The 23,750-nt window shown below is 47.4% G+C and overlaps 1 protein-coding gene across 2 annotated transcripts; it reads left to right on the top strand.

Moving 5' to 3' along the window:
* Positions 1–10,148: 10,148 nt before the first annotated feature.
* Positions 10,149–23,737, top strand: IGBP1 (immunoglobulin binding protein 1). Of its 2 annotated transcripts, none has more exons than XM_073360972.1 (6): positions 10,149–10,377; positions 12,588–12,899; positions 16,044–16,239; positions 17,690–17,772; positions 20,866–20,978; positions 23,208–23,737. In XM_073360972.1, exons 1-6 carry the CDS (start codon positions 10,187–10,189, stop codon positions 23,351–23,353), a joined length of 1,041 nt encoding a protein of 346 aa, XP_073217073.1. In that variant the 5' UTR covers positions 10,149–10,186; the 3' UTR covers positions 23,354–23,737. The 2 variants fall into 2 exon arrangements, with proteins under 2 accessions (XP_073217073.1, XP_073217072.1); XM_073360971.1 differs by having other exon boundaries at positions 23,205–23,737.
* The last annotated feature ends 13 nt before the right edge of the window (positions 23,738–23,750 follow it).

Here is a 23,750-nt window from a genome sequence, read left to right as displayed (position 1 = left end):
CAGGTAGGAGCCTGCCCACACTGCTGGGTGGACCTGCTTGCTCACTCTAGACAAGGCCTGGGGCATAGTCTCAGCTTCCTATTATTTCCTTTCATCTCTCTCTAGGATCCATTTGGCTAATGTTGATAATGCTCCTCTAGGCCTATTTGACCCCACCCCAGATAATCTACACTGAAACTGCTCACACACAATGCAAAGGGGAGGGGTGCTGAGGTGGTGTTCTATGCCGACCATCAGCAGGTTTGTAATTAGAGAGCACCACTTCAAAGAGGGAGCAGCAGATCTGGAGAGCAGTTACTGAGCCTGATAAGAGAAAAGGCACTTCATGGGATTTCCTTTAGTTCTGGGCAAGGGATTTATTCTTGTAGGAGCTGGCAAATTCCAGTTAGCAGACAAAGCAAGGCCATCAGATAGGAAAGATGGAAATGGCCTTTGTCTTCTCTTCCCTGTTTCTAAATGGAGCAGGGCCCCTTACCCTCCTCCTGAAGGGGTCAGCTCTGCAGTGTGGGGGGCCTCTAGCTTCCTTCAACCCCCCATATATTATTGTTGTCCTGGGGAATCATAAAAGATTAGGGTTGGAAGAGACCTCAGGAGGTCATCTAGACCAACCCCAATTAAATCATCCCAGCCAGGGCTTTGTCAAGCCAGGCCTTAAAAATCTCTCCACCTCCCTAAGTAGCCCATTCCAGTGCTTCACCACCCTCCTAGTGAAATAGTTTTTCCTAATATCCAACTATGAAATAACTCAGTTGTTACATACCAACAATTGCATCTTTAGGGCAGGTTCTGTCATGCTGCTTAGTTCAGACTCTGTACTAATTTTTAAACAAGACTTGCCCATAGTGACATCAACTCCATAAACACCTTCTGGAGGGTCTGTGGATTCACTGACAAGGGGTAGGTTTGCTCATACCATGCAGACACACATACATTTGGGAGTGGGAAGAGTTGTTTCACAGGGCTGGAAATCCTGCTAAATTGAGAACAGCTGAAGCTTCCTCACTGGGGGAAGGGGGAAAAGAAGAGTTCTGCCCTTTCAGGTGGAAGAAATTAAGGGCTTGATTCTTGTTAATACCAAACATATGCCTCTCTGGTTTAGCTGATCCAGGACAATAAAATGACAGGGTCCTCATTACTGAGCTAACCTTAGTACTCAGAACTCTAACAGGCTGGAGGACCTGTTTAAGACCAGAAAACAGATGACCCTATGAGAAAGGAAAGAGCAGCTCCCTGTCTCTATCTCCCCATCCCAAGCCAAAGGGAGACAAACAAATGACTGGCTTATGCTCTACAAGAAGTTGACTCCTGCTTGCCTTCTCCTCTGGTGGTTATCCTGCTGAGGCTCCACTGCAGCTGGTTTGAAGTCTGAGTCTCTGTTTATGAACTGACAGGTGGGAGTTGTTTCACAATTCATAGCTTCTGTCTGTTGAGTTCACACCATGGGCTCATCTTATTCCATCCCATAAACTCCCTGTGGACCACTGTCCCATCCCTCTCTATTTCAAGAGTTCCCTGCAACTCCCTACCACCTTCTCCCTCATCCCTGGTGCTCTCTGTGCACCCCCATATTAGGGTCCTGTATTCTCTCCCTGCATGCCACGGGATGTGAGGATTTATTTATTTTGGCCTCACTCAACCCTCCTGTTAGGCAGCCTTTGGATATGCAAGGATCACTGACCTGATTGCTGAAAAACAGCCATCTATGGAGCATGGTATTAAACACCTGTGAACTGATGCTGTTAAGGACAGGACGTGAAGTAGAATCCTTTATCTGAGTGAAAATGCAGGAGGCATTTAGGGAGCTAGAATTCATGCCCATTGAAATTTGTCCAGCAGCCTGGGTTCAGCATGATGACTTCTCAGAAAATGCTATGAGTAATCAGGGGCTTGGTTTGATGTCCTCTGAAAATTGGCACCTTCAACAGCAGCATGATGCTTCCAGCTCCAGGACTGGGTTGTGGTAGAGAAATAAAACTGGCAAGAGATTGGGTCTGTGCTGATCAGGGCCTGGCTCACGTGTTATTGCCAGGAAACTGGATCATACTAGTCACGTTCTCTGTGAGGCTTGGGGCAAACTACCATGTGTAGATCTCTCTGATTCTGCTAACATATCGTGGGCACCTAGCAGTCTGGGAAGGAAGAGCCTGTGTCTACACTAGACTTTTTTCCTAACATTTCCCACTGGTGCTGCCAGCAGTTAGCTTCAGCAGTGGGAGGCCAGCTCCTGCTATTCTAATCACTATGCTGTCTAATCCAGCTCAGAGCAGGTCTAGATGACACAATGGTTAAACTGCTGGAGGAGCCAGTCTACCCCACAAGTCCTTCTGTTGCTATCACCTGGAGATCTGCATGCCCTAGAAGAGGATTACATTGTTGAAATCCCAGTAACGGAGTGGTTCAATGGGAGGTACTCTCCCCTCTTAACTAATCAATGTGCTGAACAGCTAGAGGTACTGTCTTTCTGATGAGAGAAACTGGTTGTAATGTCACATTACATTGTCTTCTTAATCCCTTTCCCCGCCCCCATTGGATAGAGGATTCTCCTCCTCTTCCTCTCCTAGTCTGCTGTGTGGTGTCCCACTCAAGAGATGGCTGCATTTATGCACAAGGCAAAATGATTAAATAGAGAGTGTATAATTGATTAGTAAAGAGGTTTAGGATCCATTTGGATGACAGGCAACAGAAATTTAAAACAAAATATTACTTTTAAGAAAATCTACACCTTTCTAGGCCTGAATCCATGTCTGACCTGGATTGTCTGTGTCTGATTTAGATCATGAGCTACTTATTATTTATTATTAATAATCCAGTACAGAAAAGAACTTCTTTAAAAAAAAACCCTGCAGCAGCACTAGCTCTAATACAGAAGCAGCATCAAGGTAAATTGGTCTTAGCATTTTGCAATAGGTGCTTCTGGCCCCTTCAAGGGAGGGGAGAGGCCAAAACCTGAACCCACACTTCACCAAGAGTTACTTTAATCTCTGGGATGAGACACGGTATGTGGGGGAGTTGCACCTCACTGAGAGACCAATCTCAAAGGCTGCTGTGGTCTTGGTTGGCTTTTCCCACCAAAACAATGAGCAGGAGCAGCAGCCGTTCTGTCAGGCATCTCCTGCTCTTTCAGTCTTGCAATGAATTAGCTCCCTCTGGCGAAGTGTAACAGGCAAAGCATGTCAATGGACCATGTGTCTGTGTCCAGCATGTGCATCTAGTATAGCCAATATGTGATATTTCAGTTTTATAAAGCTTTTCTTGGAAAAGATTCCCTGCTCTTCTCCCATCACACAATAGGACTATGGGTGCAGCACCCAGATTTTCATTTGCACTATAATTTCCTTAATAGGGAAAAGTGAGACTAATAATGGTCTAACAAATAATCTCCAGAGAGCTGTGGGAAGAAAATCAGAGCAAAAATCATGGGAAAAGGTAAGAAAATTAGCTTCAGGAAAGCTAGGTTTTCTCTGCATTAAAAATAACATTGGTTTAAAATGGGTGCCCTGCTACTTTGCCATTTTGCTAACAAGGGAAGAGGCATAGCAAAGCTTGTAAATAAAACTGTCCATAATAGATCATTTTCATGTATCCACCAAAAGCTTGGGGTAGATACACAGCCCGCATATAAGGCACTAACGTCAAACAAACAAGCTTCCTAACAGTTACATGCACAGAGCCCCCCTGTGGGACCATGAGAGCGGGAGTCATAACCAGGCTGGCAGGAACAGACTTCTCTCAGAGTTTTGCCCATGGAAACTTCCTGAAATTCACAGTTCATTTACCTGAACATATAGAGGATGAGACTTTGCCCTGTACACAGACAAATGATATATTCCTGAGAAAAAAATGTTCTTTGATAATGGTCAAGGTTTAGAAATGCTGCTCCAGACATGTACAAAGGTACAATTTATTTTAAAAAATAACCACCAAAACGTTAAAACTATGGCAATAACCCATAACGTGAAGTATACATTGAAACTACAGAAATCAGTATATTGGTGCTTAGATACAAGTGATAGGCAGCAACCAAAATCCTAATAGACACTTTCATCTTGCCTACACTTGGATTTTTGAGCCTGTAATTTCCAGATGGTACAGCTCCACTTGTGATAGCACTGCTGGAAGCTGCAGCATCACCCAGGCCTGGACACTTTTATCATTGAGTCCTCTAACTCTGATGATTTGCTCCAAACAGAAGTGTGATCATATGAACATAGGAACTGCCAGACTGGATCAGACCTGCAGTCCATCTAATCAAGTATTCTGTCACACTGGCCAATACCGGATTCTTCAGAGAATGGCATAAGAACTCTGCAGTGGGTATATGTGGAACAATCTGCACCCCACATAGGTTTCATCCTGATTTCTAATAGTTTGAGATTGATGTAAAACCAAAGCCACAATGCTTAATAACCATTCAAAATTGTAATGAATAATTATTCTGGATATTCTTTATATCTATTGTGGTAAACCCAGGACAAACAGCTACAAAAGGGGGATAGTAATTAGTCCCAGAGGTTTAAAAGGCCCTTCCCTATCCACTGAGAAGAGAGAACCACAGGGCAATAAGGTTCAGCTGGAAAAGGGGTTGCTAGGGAACCAATTAGGTTCAGCTGACTCAACTACCTGGGACCTTTTTAAACCCTCCTCTGGGTGGTAGGAGAGAGAGAGTGAGAGAAGCAGGGAAGTTGCCAGTAGGCTGTTTGTAGCAAGACACTAGACCTTCCCAGTAGGGAGGCTGCACTCGCTCCCTAGAAAGGAAGGAAAATAAGTACAAGGGACTGACTGAGGAGAGGAGTAGCAGGTCCTTGTGCCACCCACAAGGATTTGCCTCAAACCTAAAAAGGACTGAGAATACTGAGGTGAACAAGGTATTTTGCCACACTGTATAAATTCCCAATCCCTTTTGGAATCTTGTCAAGATTTTAGCCTCCATCTCTTCCACTGGCAATGAGTGCTATGGCTTAAACAAATCATGCATGAACAAGAATTTCTTTTTAACAGTTTTGAATTTCCTACTTTTTAATTTCACTTACTGTCTTGTTCTTAGATTATAAAACAAGGAGAATTGAAGCTCTCAATCTACCTTCCCTATAACACTGATACTTCTATCATACGCCCTCTTATTTGTCTCCTTTGTAAGGTAAATAATCCTAGTCTTTTCAATCACTCCTCTCATGAGTTTTTCCATATCTTTGATCATTCTCATTGCTCTTCTCTGACCCCTGTCTCTAGTTCTGCAATATCCTTTTTGAGATGGAATGACTAGTACCATACACAGAATTGCAGGTGAGGCTGCACCGTTGATTTATATATTCCACTTCAGTGAACCGTAAGGTATCATTGGGGATTTCCAGGACCTTGAATATTTGTCTTCGCTCTTGCAGAGAAAAGAAAAGAAAAAAGAGAAGGGAAGGGGTAGGTTCTTTCACCTCAAAAGGACCACTAGGAAACTAGGGCCCTTCCTTCCTGAACGAGGCATATCAACCAAAACCAACACTGAAAACAAAAAAAGAAAGGGAATAAACAGCCTCTCTCTGATCCTAAACAACCCTCAGGGGTTTTCCGTGTATTTACGCGGTTCACTGCTTCCTTGCACTTCAGAGTATAATTAGACAAGTAACAAAACAAAATCTCTTTCTGAGATCCTTTACCCTTCCACGGCATAATCTAAAACTTTCCCCTCCAGTATGCAGTCAGTACCATACTAAAATCTTAAATAACCAAAGGAAACCCCCTGCCAACAACTTTTTTTGGAAGCTGGCCCCAAAGGTACTTCTAGTTAAAATAAGGTCCCTTTTTCTTTAGAGCAGATATTTTGACCAAAACCCTCATAGAAATGCTAAAGGAAAAAGAAGAGGGAACACTCAACCCACCCATTTCTCAGACGTTCCTGATCTTGGACTCTAGAAAGCAGTGGTGAGCTGGAGCCAGTTCGCACCGGTTCGTGAGAACCGGTTGTTAAATTTAGAAGCCCTTTTAGAACCGGTTGTTCCACGAGGGCTTCTAAATTTAACCGGCCAAAAGTGGTGCCTTAGGCACCGACTCCATGGGTGCTCCAGCCCTGGAGCACCCAAGGGGAAAATTTGGTGGATGCACCCACCACCAGCTCCCCAGCCCCAGCTCACCTCTGCTCGGCCTCTGCCTCCTCCCCTGAACGTGCCGTCCCGCTCTGCTTCTCCGCCCCCCAGGCTTCCCGCGAATCAGCTGTTTGCGTGGGAAGCTGGGGCAGGCTGAGAAGGAAGCAGCGGCTTCCTGCTCAGGCCCAGGGAGGCAGAGGTGAGCTTGAGCGGGGGGGCACGAGGAGGGCCGCCCACACAACAGCAGGTAACCCCCGGTGGGGGGGCATGCAGTGGAACCGCTCCCCGCCCCAGCTCACCTCTGCCACCCTCAGCCTGAGCGGGAAGCTGTGGCCTGCTTCTCAGCCCTCCCCAGCTTCCCACCAAACAGCTAATTCGCGGGAAGCCGGGGGGGGTGGGGGGAGGTGGAGAAGCAGAGCGGGGCGGTGCATTCAGGGGAGGAGGCGGAGCGGAGGTGAGCTGGGGCCGGGTGCGGGGTGGGGAGCTGCCGGTGGGAGCTCTGCACCCACCAATTTTCCCCGTGGGTGCTCCAGCCCCGGAGCACCCAGGGAGTTGGCGCCTATGGCGCCATTTTTGATGTGATCAGTGGGGGGAGCGGCCGCTCCCCCGCCCCTAGGAGCCAGAGGGACCTGCTGGATGCTTCCTGGGAGCTGCCCTAGGTAAGCACCGCTGGGACTCCCCATCTCACCCCCCGGCAGGTGCCTCTGGCTCTTAAGGGTGGGATGGGCACCCACTACGGTGGCCCACGAAACCCTCCTGCCCGGTTCTGGGGGCAGTTAGGGGACAGGGGAGGGGGGTGGATGGCCCAGGGATCCTGGGGGGGCGTCAAGGAATGCAGGGGGGTTGGATGGTGCAGGAGTCCCAGGGGGCGGGGGTGGGCAATGACCCCCTCGTGGGGTGAGGAGGGAACCCGTTGTTAAGATTTTGGCAGCTCATCACTGCTAGAAAGACAACACACAAAGTGTTTGTCTGCATTCACTAAATTACCCTGACTTCATAGTCTTTTTTTCAAGAGCACAATAACCCTCTCTGAGACCACATAGCCTCCACTCAAGGAGACAATTGCAATCCCATGCAGTGTCTTTGGGGACCACTGTATTAAATATATGAAGACAAAAAGTGGGGGCGAGGGCTTTAGGTACAAAAAGGCTGACTTAAACTGACACAGAATTTTCTTTCTGATCCAGCAAAATTTTTGTCTAAGGAAGCTCCATGCCTGCTGAAGGCTTGGAAAGGCTTTGGCACCATAAGTAGAGCCCTACATGGATACCAAATTTATATCTACAGGTGTAGATACCTAAGGAGCTGCAGGGCTCTACCAGGAACGGCAAAAGCAGCCACACGTCCAGCCACTGCTTGCAGGAGCCAGCGCCCCATGCGGGCAGCTCCTCTGGTGTAGCTGTACCGCCTATAGCCTTGCCCATGGGAGTGGGCACGAGGCTCAGTGACTTGCCTGTTCCTAATCTAGCATGACTCGGGACAGCTGCGACTGAGCCTGGTGCCTGCCCCAGTGGGTGAGGATGGTACAGCCATGCCAGAGGAGCTGCCCACGTGAGGCGCTGGCTCCTGCGAGCAGTGGCCAGAAATGTGGCTGCTTTCACTGCTGCTGTTCCTGGTAGAGCCCTGCAACTCCTTGGATATCCGCTTTATATCTGCATCTGCGGATATACATTTGGTATCCGCACAGGGCTCTACCCATAAGACTGATGGGTGAATCCTGGTATGTTTAGTGTGTGTTTAAACCTGTTTAATGTTTTTATACATTTTTTCTGTAATGCTTTTACCTTAAGAATAAAGGTACTGCTGAGAAAGCTGTGGGGTCACTTGTAACTGGTGGCAATATACCGGTCATTGTCCTTGAAGAAAAAAGCACAGCCCAGGTGCTGGCCATTAGGCAGACTGACTTGCAGGGAACATCACAGTGTAAGGTAGGGGGCTGTGTAACCTTAAAACCTCCCACTCAGAAGGGAGTGGAACAAGGGTCTCTACCCATAGACAAGTGAGGGCAAGGGTCCTGAAACCTAAGTGGCTACTCCTGGAGTTTCCATATATACATTTGTAGTTTACCCTGGACTGACACTGACTAATGCACAGAAACCATTTAGCTTCTCAGCAGTGTCCTTACCTTCAATATTCCTCTTTAATAGTCCAGTGGTCCCACCAATTCTTTCTCAGGTCTTGTCTACACTACATAATTTTGTTGACAAAAGTCAGCTTTTGTCAACAAAATAGTGGAGGTGTACACACTGAAATGCTCCTCCTGCCTATGTAACTCCCTTGCTAACATAATAAATAAATAAATAACCAACATAATAAAACCACCTTGATGAGAGGCATAGGGCTTATGTTGATGTAATTAAGGTGACAGTGTCTGTGTAGACATTGTGTTTCTTATATTGGCTGTTGGCTGTCATTCTTGTAAATTTCATGGCTGGGAGTGGGAAGGCGAGAAGTCCTGCACCACTGCTCCCAGATGGGAACATGGAGATGAGAAGCCCCAGGGAACAGCTGGGCTCCCGGTGGGGAGCTGTGCAGAGCTGAGAGTTCTGGGTCTGTTTCCCACACTGCCCCTCTTCAGTCGATGGAAGCGCTCCTGGTGAGGATGTGTTCCACTGACAGAAAGAGGGTAGTGTGGACATCAGCCACCACAGTAATTAATGCTGTGGCTATAAATCGACCTAACATAGGTCGATTTAAGATTGTAGTGTAGACATAGCCTCAGGCTTCCTGATTCTGATATAAGGTATTAAAACAAATGAGATTCTTTAGCTATTTGCTCTTCAAATTCCATTTTGACCTTTCTAACTTCTCTACTGCTTATTGCCTGCAGTAATTTATGCTCCTGTTTCTTGGCCTCATGAGGGACTGACTTACAGATTCTGAAGGATTTTTGTTTGGCTCAAATAGCCTCTCAAACATTGGCCTTTTAGCTATACTGGTTTCCTCCGTGCTTCCTAGTTCCTTTTTTATCCAGCAGTATACATAACTTCTGAGACTCCATTATTGTTTTTTCTTAATAGCATCCCAGTTACCTCTAAGGATTTTATTTCACTTTTAGCTTTAGGGTGTTTTTGACTAACCTCATTTTACTGAAAATTTATTTTCTAAAGATAATCTGTGGATTGTGGAAAGTGATGTCATGTGTCAATATGAGATGTGTTACAGGCATGGTAGTGATCCAAAGTCTTTAGCATGTCAGATTTTTCTAGTGTGAAGATGGTCATGGAGTTTTAATAAAAGCTAAATTAAGGAAGGACAGTCTTCTTTTTGCTTCTGTTCCTATAACGAATTTATAGGTAAGGTAAAGTACACTTTTTCCTGGAGGCTTTGTAGGACCATAGAGTCAGGCAGCATTTGCTCAACCACTATACAATTAACAATAATACATTCTAGTGGCGTTGATCACAGCTGACACACGTTTCCTATGAACTGACAGGGTTGTTTTAGATATTTGTTGCAGTCCATGGAGGGGCGTTAGTGACAGATCTGCTAAGTCGTATGTCAGTGTGTGCTGATGCAGCTGGCTCAGAACCACTTTCACTTTTACAGACAATCCTGTACCTGTCTCTGGAGCACGCGGTGCCCAGGCCTCCAAGTGCACCAGCCATTAACGAGTTCACGCACACACCAAGACGGGTGAGCATTGTCCTCATTTTACAGATACCAAGACTGAGGCACAGCGTCGGCCAGGAGAATCGACATGTCTGTGGCACACCCCAGCCCGGGCACAGCCGGCCAGGGAACCCAGGCGTCCTGCCACGCTGGGTGTAAATCACGCTGCCTGCAGAGCTGGGCCCGAGGCACCCCCGCCGGCAACACCTGGAGCCCAGGCTCAGCGCCTCCCGTTCGGCCTCTGCGCGGTGCTAGGCCGCTCTTGGTGCCAGAAGCGGGAACATCAACGGGGGGGTGCCCCGAGCTCCCCGCCCAAGAGGAGACTCTCCCGGGTCTGCCCCAGGCCCCGCCGCCTCCGCGCAACACGCTTCTTTCGTCAACCAAGATGGCGTCCGGGCGCTGAACTTAAGGGTTGCCTCTACTAATATGGCGGCCGGGCGCTGCTGTGCCACTCCCGGCCCCGGAAGTAGTTGCGGGTGGGCACCGCGTCCCTTCCCAAGATGGCGGCGGGGACAGCGGAGACGCCGCCGCGGCTCTCCGAACTGCTGGAGTCAGGCTGGCAGCTCCTCGACGAGGTGGAGGCCAGTACCGAGCCCTCCTCGGGGGCCCCGGCGCTCCAGGACAAGGTCCGGCGGGGGCTCGACCTCCTGCAGCAGGCAGCCCGCGGCGTAGCGCAGCTCGACCTGTTCAGGTGCGCGGCCGAGCTGCTCCTCCGGGGGGCGGAGGCTTCGGGCCGCGCCCCCTCCCCTGGGCGCCCGCCCCCCTTTCCCCGGGCTCCGCCGCCGCCCCCTCCCTCCCCTGGGCTCTGCCGCCGCCGCCCCCCTTTCCCCGGGCTCCGCCGCCGCCCCCTCCCCTGGGCGCCCGCCCCCGCCCCCCTTTCCCCGGGCTCCGCCGCCGCCCCCTCCCTCCCTCCCCTGGGCGCCCGCCCCCGCCCCCCTTTCCCCGGGCTCTGCCGCCGCCCCCTCCCTCCCCTGGGCGCCCGCCCCCGCCCCCCTTTCCCCGGGCTCTGCCGCCGCCCCCTCCCTCCCCTGGGCCCCCGCCCCCCTTTCCCCGGGCTCTGCCGCCGCCCCCTCCCTCCCCTGGGCGCCCGCCCCCGCCCCCCTTTCCCCGGGCTCTGCCGCCGGCCCCGCCCCCCTTTCCCCGGGCTCTGCCGCCGCCCCCTCCCTCCCCTGGGCGCCCGCCCCCGCCCCCCTTTCCCCGGGCTCCGTCGCCGCCCCCTCCCTCCCCTGGGCGCCCGCCCCCGCCCCCCTTTCCCCGGGCTCCGTCGCCGCCCCCTCCCTCCCCTGGGCGCCCGCCCCCGCCCCCCTTTCCCCGGGCTCCGTCGCCGCCCCCTCCCTCCCCTGGGCGCCCGCCCCCGCCCCCCTTTCCCCGGGCTCTGCCGCCGCCCCCTCCCTCCCTCCCTCCCCTGGGCGCCCGCCCCCGCCCCCCTTTCCCCGGGCTCTGCCGCCGCCCCCTCCCTCCCCTGGGCGCCCGCCCCCGCCCCCCTTTCCCCGGGCTCTGCCGCCGCCCCCTCCCTCCCCTGGGCGCCCGCCCCCGCCCCCCTTTCCCCGGGCTCTGCCGCCGCCCCCTCCCTCCCCTGGGCGCCCGCCCCCGCCCCCCTTTCCCCGGGCGCCCGGCCCCGGGCTCTGCGGGCCGGACCAACTAATCGGGCCACCTCGGTCCGCGCACTCAGGGGACGAGCCTGCTGCACGTGGCTTGGGCTGGCTGGGCGGGCGGGCGGTCTCGGGGCCTGCTGTCGGCGCTGGAAGCGCAGGTGTAGACAGGCCGCGGGTATTTAAAGCCCCTCTGGACCCTTCCCAGATCTTAAAATGTCCCAAGTAGGCAGCAGCTCCCTTACACCGGGGATCCGGCTGTGGTTAGGAACCTGAACTGGTGTCTTCAGCAGAGGGAAGGGTTTGTAAAATATCGCTAATATAGGCAAGATCATGGAGAGTTAACAGCAGAGCTTTGGTTAGGATCTGGGATTCCCAATGTTTGGATCACTGAATCCTGCTTCTCCTGTAAATACAGTTTTCAAGCAGCGGGTATGAATGAAAATCCCAGAAATAGTGTTTGTGGTAGGTGAAAAAGACCCCATCCTCCTGCCTGCCGCCACCACCTCTGAGGCACAGTTTGGTGGTTACGTTTTACAGAAGGTGAAGAAGCATTTCAAAGAGTGTCAGAACAGATAGGCTTTGTGCAGAATTGTAATACATCTATATTTGCTCAACTTCAAGAAGTGCAATATTTTTAACAAATGGACAACATTCTTGATAGAGAAGCAAAAAGCTACATACTAGTTTTATACTATTTTAGTTTTCAGAGTCCCTCCCAGTGGAGAAACTACCATGTAATGTAGCCACACCTTGCAGATGATGGGCATTGGCTTTCATTGCCCATCAGTTCTGCAGCTTGGTCTGTCAGAGGGATTGCTTTATAGTGGCATGAAGTGTTCCATCACCTAAGTTCTATTTCCTTGCTGGTCCTGTTAACAAGAGATCAAGTTAGAGAATTAAAACTGGCCCCTATTAATCAATGGGCCGGTCTACAGCTGTTTTAGGAGTGCATAACAATCCATAGAATATGGTGATGCAGAAAGACCCAAACCAATTGCTAAAGAGCATTGTATGTTGTGAGTATTACAGCTCTATCTGGGGCCTTGTCTAGGCTAAGATAAAAGCTATGGTGATATAAAATATTAGCTAACACATTTTAAAAACCCATCTTTTCTCCTAGTTTAGACAAGGCTTCAGAGCTTGCACTCCAGGAGCTGTCTTCCTCTGAGGAAATGTGTTCCATCCATCCCTTCCTTTTGGTCCTCCCCACCATTGCAGAAATGTGAAGATTACAGCTCTTCCTATACATGCCATAGGCGTGAACCCAGTGGGGCGGAGGTACAGGAAGATCTTATTTCTCTTTCAGCCAAAATGAAGACCTGGAGGAGATTGCATCTGCTGACCTGAAGTATCTGCTGTTACCTGCTTTGTTGGGAGCCCTCACCCTGAAACAGGTCAATCTCAGCAAGCGGCTGGAGCATGTGCAGATTGCTCGTGCCCACTTCATGGACTTCCTGACGCTCTGCAAGAACTACCAGATTGGCAAGTTCCACCTTCCACCAACACCAGAGAGTCCTAATGAAAATGAGTCTACGGAAAGTCTTTCGGGGGCTGGCCCATCTGGCAGAGAGGCCAGTCTGGTGGCCATGGCATCTAATAGACAAGCAAAAATTGAAAGGTAGGTCTGTCTTTTTTTTCTGATTAAAGCAGTTGCAGATACAAAATAAGGGGTGGAAAAGTAGAATATTTCACAGTACAAAATGTACAGTATGATATTATAGAAATGAATATAAAATGATAAAGGGAATAGTTTGAATTGTAAATAAAGTGAAAAAACAGTTTTTCATCATCCATTTATTAAATACATGCATTCTAGTTTTCAAGGTATTCACTATAGGTATCATTTAATACTATTAATTTCTCCCTGGGCAGGAGAGCCCTTGATTTAGTACAGCATTCATTAATAGGCATGTTGATTACAACTTCTATTCAGTAGTTGTAATCACTCGGGTAACTGAGACCCCATCTTGCACAGAGAGGGACTATTTGTGTAGTATTTACCAGATTGGAGCCTAAAGTTGTAAATGAGAGGAAGAGAAATATTACCAGAGCCACTATTCCAGGGGTGGCCAAACTTACTGACCCACTGAGCTGCATACGACAATCTTCAGAAGTTCAAGAGCTGGGGCACCCCTGCTAGAGCTTGGGTTTTTGGTCCTGCTTCTGCTGAAGCCCTGAGCCCCGGCAGGTGCACCCCGTGGGGCTGAAGCCCCAAGACCCCCATTCCCGCTGGGCAGAAGCTCCTACCCCATGTCAAGGCAGAGATCCCAAGCTCTTCTCAGCCCACCCCCCGGTCTGGTAGGTAGAGAGTGGTTGTGAGGGGCTTGGAAAAGAGCCACATGTGGCTCACGAGCCATGGTTTGGCCATCCCTCCTCTATTTCAACCTAAGAATGTTAGGTGGTAGAATGTTATTGTATTGTAGTAGTGCCCAAAGGCCCCTGTTGGGTGCTGTTGGGCACTGTACAAATGCAAACACATGGTCCCAGCCCCAAAGTGTTCATATTCTAAGAGAAATGGATTTGGGATGGTAAAATAGTATCATTTTGCCGATCCAATGGTCTCCAAAGCCTTTTTACTGTGATAGGAAAAACACCATACACTTATCAAAGTCCTCAGTACTGCTACCTCTTCTTCAGCGTAAGCTTTAGTACAACAATATTTAAACAATACCTACTTTTCATGTTGTATAATAAGGTATAATGTACAAATAAGGTCACCTCTTGCTATGAGATCAAGGTAGCTGGCAACAGTATGCATATTGGGGAAAAATGTTGACATCTTCTCTGTAGATTCTGTTCAAGGGCAACCTGCAGTCTGTTCTCTGATCTGGGAAGTTGGGGATTTCCATTGGCTTGATGTCAGCAATGAGGAGTCACGTTTCTTTGGATAAAGACAAGAATAGTTCACACAAACTGGGAAAGATTTTCTTATGTGGATTCACCAATACATCTCTGGCCTGCGTGTTCCTACCACCTCTTCCCCCTCGCCCTCCATCACCCCAAGTGTATGGAGGCCCTCAACAGTAACTGGTAGGAATGTGGTAAAATTCTAGTGTCTTGGGAGTAGTAATAAAACGTGTGATGTCCTTGGAGTAACTTATTTGAAGAGGACTACCCTACTTCAAAGTATTAAGGTCGGCTAGGATGGGGTCACTTCCCCTGTAATGCTCCAGGAGGGAAGCTGGCGGTCTGGTCCTTCTGTTGCTTAGCATTATGCTTCTCCAGCCCCTCAGTATTGAATTTTGTAAGAGATTCTCCTGAATGATCTGCCCTTCCAACCCCCTTAGTTTCCCTCTCCTTCGTTCTTAATGTTTTATTCTGATGACCCCAGAAAGGATTCCCTAGCTGAGTTTGTTAATCACTGAAACTGGGCATAAGGGGCTAGCCTGAGAAACTTTATGGGATTATTATTTAAATCAGATATGCAATAAAACAGCTCCCTGTTTTCTAGTTCACGTGTCCTTTTGCACTTTGAACTCAAGGATTCAGACTTTGAAGCCCAGATCTCTGTCTAGCTAGGAATTACTGCATCCTATAGGATCCCCTCTGACATCTTTATTTCTTAAGAAGGGTCTGATTAGCTCTCATGTTGGTGGTCTCAGCAGGGGCACTAAAGATTTTAGGTCATGAGGTTCAAGTGCCCCTTTCCTTCAGGTGATCCCTCCATTAGGAGTATTGGTTGTGTTGTGTGGGGGAAACTCATTGCCTCTGCCAATGCACTATCTATTCTATGCATAGGTCGCTTTAGCCCAGCTTCTACCATAATAAAATTTACTTGAGGAAAAACCAAATGACCCTTACTGGAATATTTTATGCACTGTGGGTGGTTTTTTCTATTTGTTTTTTCCACCAGGTACCAATGGTGGCAATTGTCGCAGAAGCTCCTGGGTGTTATGTACTCCCTTATTTGCAGTTATTCACACATCCTGTCAGCCTGACTTTTCTCTTTAAAGAGCTAATTTCCTGAAGATGGCACCAGAACCACTTTAAAATTGTATCTCTGGTTTCTGTTAATGGCCAGCAGGCTTCTTGGGATCTCAGCCAGCCTCTTGTTTGAAACATATCTTATTCAACAGCAAAGTGGAGATACCTGCAGCCAAATCTGTTCTTACCCACACTGCAGTAATTAGCCATCAAAAACTCCCCTTTGGTATATTTTTTTCAGTTCCCAAAATTGTATAAGGCACCTCACCAAGACAGGTGAAGATCCCATGCTTGCTCCAAAGAGCTTATAATCTAAACTTGAGCTGATGCATCAAAGAAGGATCAAAACCCAGACAAAGTGAAGGGGAGGGGAAAGGGAGACTGTAGCAGATTTCCCTCTTCTATTGAGCTATATGCATGTGACTGTTTATATATTCTCAGTACCTTACAATGGAAAGGGAAGGCCTTTAGTCAAGAAGATAAATTCACCTACTGGATGCTGATTAGCCTGGGAAGAATGTCCTTGTACTCCATGTCAGGGTTCTCCAACTGTAGTTTGTGGGGCTCTTTGCCGCTGGTCGTAAGGTGCTGACTTGTATTGAAATATATTACTTTTTTCCCTGTAAGCCGCTGCTGTAGTTCTGTTGGGATGTATTCTAATTCTGAACTTCAGAGGTACTTGTTCCAAAAGGTAATTTCTCTAATAAAATGTGATCCATCCTAAGACAACCTCCTGAACACTCTTTGCTCTACAGTCAGCTGTGTCAGAGTACCATCTGTTAAAAAGTTGTTTGAAAGAGGTTCTTTAAATGGTCCTATCTCTCCCTCCCTGATGCAGATATAAGCAGAAGAAGGAGGTGGAGAATAGGTTGGCCTCAATGAAAGCTTTTGTGGAGAGTGGCCAGGTGGAGGAGGAACAGATACGGGAATTCTACCTGTTGCAAATCCAGAAGTGGATCACTACAAGCCTGGAGGAAATCGAGAGCATTGACCAGGAAATGGTGATTTTGAGAGGAAGGAATGCACTAAAACAGGTATGAGATTTGGGATATGTCGTGGGGTATGGGGCTTGTAGGTTTTGTGTACAATGGCGGTTGATGATGGACATTGGTGAGACTGAAACAAAACAAAAGATTATCAGATTGTTTCAATGGCAGAGCTTAGGGTACTTTCATAAGTGAAGTCATGGGTTAAAATCCTACATAGATCACAAGTGGAATGAATGGAGGGGCCTCTGTTTAATGCCTCATGAATATTTGTCTGTATTAACAAACCAGGACCAAATCTGGCATGACCTTTTCTAGTTGTGGGCAGTCAAGGCTTGAAATAGCAGTGTGTTGCACATCAGACTTGCAGTACACTAAGGACTGCTAGGGCAAACCTGCCCCAGCAATTTCCCTACACTATGCCAGATTGTCAGACACTCACTCTTAAAATAATCTGCAACAGTTAAAATAATAATCCAGTGAGCTTTTAAGCATGCAGTCTTGGCTTTCAGAATGTCCAGGTGCCGTCTGAAAGGAGTGACCCTGTTGAACAGTAAAAGCCCCTTCAGCAACATGTGACAGCTGTATCATACAGAACGATGCTGCTTTCAAGAGTTCAGGCTTTGTGCTGTTCACTTAAAATGTCTGCTGGTTAGAATTAGAAACACATTAAATGGGTACTGCATAAAATATTCCAGCTTTATTTGAGACATAGACTTGTTTTGTGCACTTCAGTGACCTGTCCCTGTAGCACTGTCAGCTGGGGTGACAGCGCTCTGCTCATCTGCAGTGCTCTGAAGTGATAGAATTATTGCTCATGACAGGATTTACTGAGTGGCAGATGTGCCGTGTTTGGTCCCTGGGAGAAATAACGGTTCTCGTTTCTTCCTCCAGGTTAGTCTAGCTCAACTGCAGCTGCCTCATGTTTTATCAGCTTCTTGCTTTCATCCAGGACTGGAGTGCCTGAGGCACAGGGGAGTGCCGTCACATGCTGACGCTCACATAAGAAATTTATGGCGTAGCATGGGTTAAGGCTGGAACTTGTCAGACTCATGGTATGTCTACACTGCAGCTGGTATGTGATCCCCAGCGCCGGTGGATAAGTCTGCCGAGCAGATAGGTCTCTTGATCTGCTCGAGCAAGTATGCTAAAAACAGCAGTTTGGTCATTGCGGAATGGATGGTGGCTCAGGCTAGCCATCTGAACTTCGACCTGGGGGTCAGGTGGGCTTGGACTCGGGCAGAAAGCCCAAGCCGCTGCCTGTGCCACAACATCCACACTGCTGTTTTTAGCACACTAGCTCAAACAGAGCTAGCACAAGTCTGTGTTTCCACGCTGGGAATCAGACCTCCCAGCTGCAGTGTAGACCTACCCTCCATACGTTTCTCTGACTGCAGAGGTGGGACTCTTCTCATGCTCTGCACTAGAGGACATGAAGGGGGATGCAGGGGAGGTTATTCTGAAGGTAAATCTGTTTGCCTTTGTTTCCCATCTCAAGGCTTCAGCACCTCCTCAGACTGCTCAGCGTCCCAGGACTGCAATGAAACCTTTCGTTCTCACCCGGGACGCCATGCAGGCTAAGTATGTTGCACCATAATAATGTTAGATGCAATCTCTGTCATATGGCTCCGTTTTCCTGGAAGTAGTGAGCACAGTGCTGCTTGGAATGTGTTTACAAAAGGCTAAACTGGGCTCAGGGCATTCTTTCATGTCCAAAGGAAGTACTTCTTCAAGACCTGCACCACATCAGGATGGCTTTTATTGTATGTGGTGGGTCTGGAGCCTGTAAGATACCTCCTCCCGCTTTTCCTTTTCTTAATTCTCCTCTACCAGCATGCTCCAATATGCTGTCGTATTCCCCCGTCTCCTGGTGAGGAGGAAGAGAAGATCATCTTAGCAGCATCTGTCTGTGGAGTACACTGATCCAAGAGTACCACCATATCTGTGGTCTGTTTTCTTTATATTTGGTTAACTGGGGAGAGTTCCCGCCTGGCAAGGCTTCCTTTGCCCCTCTCTGAGCCCTCAATATGTCATACCTGCATCAATGTTGCTACTCGAGCAGAGGGTCTCTTAGCACTTCCTTTCCCAATCTAGGGCTTGAAACAGAGCCAAGAAAGGAAAGGAAGGAAGGCAGTCTGAGTTGGCCCACAGTGCTGCTCTTTGCTTCACCTTTGTTAGTCCCTTCTTGTCCTGTATTTAAAGAAAATTTTACTCCTGCAAACCTTGAGATCTTGGATCTGTCCCTAGGAGTGAGGTGCATGTTTGTGCTCAAAGGATCTGGGTAATTCTGGTGTAGTTTGTCAGTGTCAGTCTCTAATGTGAAGTGTCAATGTGTGAGAAACAGTGAAAGCTGTGACTTCAGAAGCAGTCTCCCAGTAGACTGATGGACAGACTCAGGAAAAGACTGTCATATAGTCAAAATAAACAAACTTGGTAGTGAAGCATAAGATGTTATCTACTAGAGAGGTCTGCTGTGTTTTTTGAGAAACACACATAACTCCTTAATTCTAGCTGTTAACAGGAAGTGCACTGAATGGGTTCAGGGTTTTATATTTGTATACATACCAGTTAATTGTATTGGAAGGAGTATGGTTGCCAGGTCTTTTGTCACCATCCTGTGCCTAGGCTTTTGTTGGGATCTTAGAATGTGTTTACTTAGCTAAGTAAAGGACTGTGAATTCTGAGCTTGGTTCCTAGTTGCTTCGTGTTCTACAGCAAGCATGTAGGGGTGTTGTCCATCCATACCCTTTGGGGTGAATTGATGCTACTTCAAGGGTCCTAAGAGCTGAGCAGGTCTCTCTCTTTTAGACTTCTGGGATGATCTCCATGGATGTCAGGTTACTGGAGAACAAATTGCTGTAGGCTTGAACTCTATATAAATACATTAGTTCCAGTACAAACCATGTTTATGTCCCGCACAGCATTACAAGATAAATGTAAGGTGTCCCAAAGTAGGTATGTGTATCATAACGCACATTAGAAGTTCCTAGCCATTAGTGACTTGAACTGCAACTGCTGAGAGCCCCAAGTCCCCAGAGGAGGTGTTGATTGCAATTACTTGTGCAGAGTAACATCATCTATCCAGAGTTCACAGATGTGTGTATATGGATTAAGCCATAGTGGCAGACTCCAGGCTAGAAGTAGCTCTCTCCTAGAAGATGGCAAAGTGCAGTATGCGACCAGTTTGCTGTTTCCCTATCCTTTTTGATAAAGGACCCCACAAGGCCACACTACATGTTGTGGGACAGAGCAAGACCGGAAATGGAGGAAGAGACATTTCTATCCTTATAGCAATAGTACTGTAATGTCCAATTTGAGGGGGACAATTAAAAAAGGAGAAGAAAGTTTCCAGAGGTTGGGGTTTGCCCCTTTGCTTTTCCTGGTGATCTTAAATTGTTTTGATGGGGCAGTGACACAATACAGCAGGCGATCTAGGAGACGGAAGGGTATGCGTGTAAAGTTACTAAATGGGAAGATTGTAGGAAGGGGAAATCAATGAAAGCACCCAAATCTGTGTTCTGCACTGGCTGATAGAGTAAATAAAATGGATTGTTGCCAGATCTTCGTTATGGCCATTAGATACAAAAATGAATAAGCCAAATAAATGGAACTGAGCTAAAAGCAGCAGGAGACTGCATTGGTTACACCTTGACTTTGACCGATGAGCCTAATAAGGAGCAGAAGCAATAAGGATTCAGTAGTCCTGGGATATTGTCAGACCAAGAGCCTGAAGAAAGTAAGAGCAGGCTGGAGGGGAACAGAGAGTATATTGTAGAAACAGAAACATCTTCAGCAGACTGGATGAGAGTCTAAAATATTCTCTGGGGAGCAGTTTAAAGCAAGGCTGTGAGTTCACACTCTCAGAAGATGGTAGGGCAAGCAGCCATGGCCAGAAGCTATGGAATCAAAGCTAAATCAGAGTAATTTGTTAGTGGAACAGACTCATTGAGAAGGTGGCTGAGGCACTGTACTTGCAGAATCAAGATCAGGGACGATGAGATGCTGGTGGGAAGGATTCATAAAGTTCTGAGTGATGACCGAAGTGGCCTTGTCTGGCCCTTCTGTCTCTTTCTGTGGGACTCCAGAACACAGTTCCTTGGTGGGACTTACGTTCATTTACAAGAAAACTGAAAGGAGTTTGCTCTGAGGAGGGATAGAAAAATCTCTAATATTCACAAAGGATCCAGAATAAAGACCCTGAATGCAAGGATCAGACTATAAACTCTGACTGTCAAGTCTGTGGAGAAATTGGAATGATTTGTGCTGGTTTAACTAGACAACGCAGAGATCTTTGACTAGAAAAGGAGTGTGTGCAGGGATGAAATTTTAAGGCATTCTGTTCTGAAGTCCTTAACTATCTTCTGAGGATGTCATTCTGGGGCCAGTCTTATTAGTTCGATATGTGCATGGACCTAAGCTCATCTTATCATTTTTATAATAATTTCATGTTTCAAGTGCTCCTCATACAGGAAGATCTCACACAGTGTTGCAAATTTATTAGCTACCGCCCCTGAAATGCAGTCACTTTGTGGGGAGAGCATCAGCCAGGCCGATGGTATTCTGTGCACTGCAGCATCATAAGGGAAGAGATTTTTGTTCAATGATACTAGGGGCCGGTTTTGTTCAACATCTGTATCAATGATCTGGATGTTAACTATCTATTTCTTCCTACAGGGTGTTAGGAGCCGGCTATCCTAGCCTGGCGACGATGACAGTAAATGATTGGTATGAACAGCGCTGTAAACAGGACCTCTTTCCCAATAAAGGCATACCACAGACAACAGCAGGTATGGAGCAGTAAGGAAAATGTAAATGTGGGTGCTAATGATCCTAGGAATCACAAACCAGTATGCATTATTGCAGTGCCAGGAAAATTGGTTGAAACAATAATTCTACACTATTATATAATAACCAGATAAACATAATCATAGAATATTAGGGTTGGAAGAGACCTCAGGAGGTCATCTAGTCCAATCCCCTGCTCAAAGCAGGACCAACACCAACTAAATCAGCCCAGCCAAGGCTTTGTCAAGCTGGGCCTTAAAAACCTCTAAGGATGGAGATTCCACCACCTCCCTAGGTAACCTAGTCCAGTGCTTCACCACCCTCCTAGTGAAATAGTGTTTCCTAATATCCAACCTAGACCTCCCCCACTGCAACTTGAGACCATTGCTTCTTGTTCTGTCATCTGCCACCACTGAGAACAGTCTGGCTCCATTGCCTTTAGAACCCCCCCTTCAGGTAGTTGAAGGCTGCTATCAAATCCCCCCTCACTCTTCTGTTCTGCAGACTAAATAACCTCAGTTCCCTCGGCCTCTCCTCATAAGTCGTGTGCCCCAGCCCCCGAATCATTTTCATTGCCCTCTGCTGGACTCTCTCCAATTTGTCTACATCCCTTTTGTAGTGGGGGGACCAAAACTGGACACAATACTCCAGATGTGGCCTCACCAGTGCCAAATAGAGGGGAATAATAACTTCCTTCGATCTGCTGGCAATGCTCCTGCTAATACAGCCAAATATGCCGTTGGCCTTCTTGGCAACGAGGGCACACTGCTGACTCATATCCAGCTTCTCGTCCACTGTAATCCCAGGTCCTTTTCTGCAGAACTGCTTCTTAGCCAGTCGGTCCCCAGCCTGTAGCAGTGTATGGGATTCTTCCTTCCTAAATGCAGGACTCTGCACTTGTCCTTGTTCAACCTCATCAGTTTTCTTTTGGCCCAATCCTCCAATTTGTCTAGGTCACTCTGGACCCTATCCCTACCCTCCAGCATATCTACCTCTCCCCCCCAGTTTAGTGTCATCTGTGAACTTGCTGAGGGTGCAATTAATCCCATCATCCAGATCATTGATACAGATGTTGAACAAAACCGGCCCCAGGATCGATCGCTGGGGGGTTCAGAGGAACCTAACAAACCTAGCTGAATGAGCAACACGATGGCAGATGAGTGTTGGAAAATGTAAGCTAGTGTGCCTCAGAAGGAATCATTTGAACTCATCATGCATAGAACTGGGTTCTTAATTAACTGTAACCACTCAAGAAAGGTATTTGAGTGTCACTGCAGACCTCGCAATGAAAACACCTGTTCAATATGCAGCAGCAGTCCAAAAAGCAAACAGTGATAGAATGTATAGAGTGGGATGGAGAATAATACTGAAAACATATTGCCATAATATAAATCAAGGCACACCTTCTCTTAAATCAAAACTGAACACTCTTATTCTATCTTTTTTGAGATGGGCTGTCCAGAAATCAAAGGGTCTGTATATGGGCAACGAAAGTGATGAAAAGTTTTGGAGAGAGCTCTATTTGAAAAGGTACACAGTGCAGTTTAGAGAAGAGATAAATAAAAGAGGCTATGATAGTTACTTAAAAACAAAACCCAAGATACAAAGAAAGTAAAGGGTAAATGGGAAGACCCATTCTCGTAATACAAAAACAGGGAATACTTAATGAAAGTGAAAGATCGTCCCAGCGCCAAAGAAATTATCTGTAAGTTGGTGAAATGACTAGCATCATAAGGCCCTGGACTGTAGGCACTACTGCAAATAAAATAAAGTAATATACTAAACTGGCAAGGAAATACTTTTTTTGTGTTTGTTTTTTAACATAATTAACCACTGGAACTCCCTGCCACATCGTCTCTTAAGTAAGAGCCTCACAGGATTAAAACAAGGATTAGACACTTAAATGAATGAGTATATCCACAGTTATATTTGAGTAGAAGAACAGAAAGGATATAAGCCTTTGTGCTTCAGGGCATAAGTCAGCCATTAACTGAGGGGAGGTTAGAAAGAAACTTTCCCTATGGTATGTTGTTTCATAATTGGCCACTGCGGACTTTCTTGCACCTTTCTCTGAAACAGACAGGCCACCAATCTAGATGAACCATTAGGATGATCCCATATGGCAAGTCCTTTGTTCTTAAAGATCATATTCCAGGAGACATCACTACAGAGAACTCCTTTGTTTCCATCTCCCTGTGTGGTAGCTTACTCTTTTTCTTGACCATCAGCAGATCTTGATGAAGAGGAGCTGCAGAAAGAGCAGCAGGAGAAGAAGGTGGAAGAGGATGATGAGGAAACTCTACGGAAAGCTCGAGGCTGGGAGGACTGGAAAGACACACACCCAAGGGGATATGGCAACCGAAAGAACATGGGCTGACTGTCAAAGGGATGAGTAGGGCAGGAGAGTCTCAAATGAATGCACTCCATGATATAGCAGGAATATATAGCTGTACATATGCAGGGAGGTCCTTGGTTTCTGCTGGATGTCACCTATGGAAGGGGAGCGAACAGGACAGTTTGTCTCGATTTACATTAAATATCAGAATGCGCACTTGTCATGGAGTGATGGTGATGTGGCAAAGCTTCATCAAGTGGGGGGCCTTTACTTGAGGGATCAGAACAAAACTTCCCTGATCCTCCTAATTAGAGGGAGGAGTTGTTAAGCAAAAGTCTATTAATTTGAAAGTGGCTCTTTGTATTGGTGATGGCTGTATTTATTTTTCTCTATTTTTAAAAGAATAAATTTTCTTGTGCTGCTTAATCCTTCACGTAAA

Source organism: Lepidochelys kempii, chromosome 9 (genome assembly GCF_965140265.1).
Source record: "Lepidochelys kempii isolate rLepKem1 chromosome 9, rLepKem1.hap2, whole genome shotgun sequence".
Lineage (NCBI taxonomy): Eukaryota > Metazoa > Chordata > Testudines > Cheloniidae > Lepidochelys > Lepidochelys kempii.
Note: the sequence above shows the minus strand (reverse complement) of the source record. Positions and strands in the feature narration are given on the sequence as shown.

What these genes read in the sequence shown, in the direction of transcription:
- IGBP1 (XM_073360971.1), top strand. Translation starts at nt 10,187, where the DNA reads ATGGCGGCGGGGACAGCGGAGACGCCGCCGCGGCTCTCCGAACTGCTG. An exon ending in AGACAAGCAAAAATTGAAAG is followed by an intron (nt 12,900 to 16,043) that starts GTAGGTCTGTCT and finishes TCCCTGATGCAG; the next exon opens with ATATAAGCAGAAGAAGGAGG. An exon ending in GAAGGAATGCACTAAAACAG is followed by an intron (nt 16,240 to 17,689) that starts GTATGAGATTTG and finishes TCCCATCTCAAG; the next exon opens with GCTTCAGCACCTCCTCAGAC.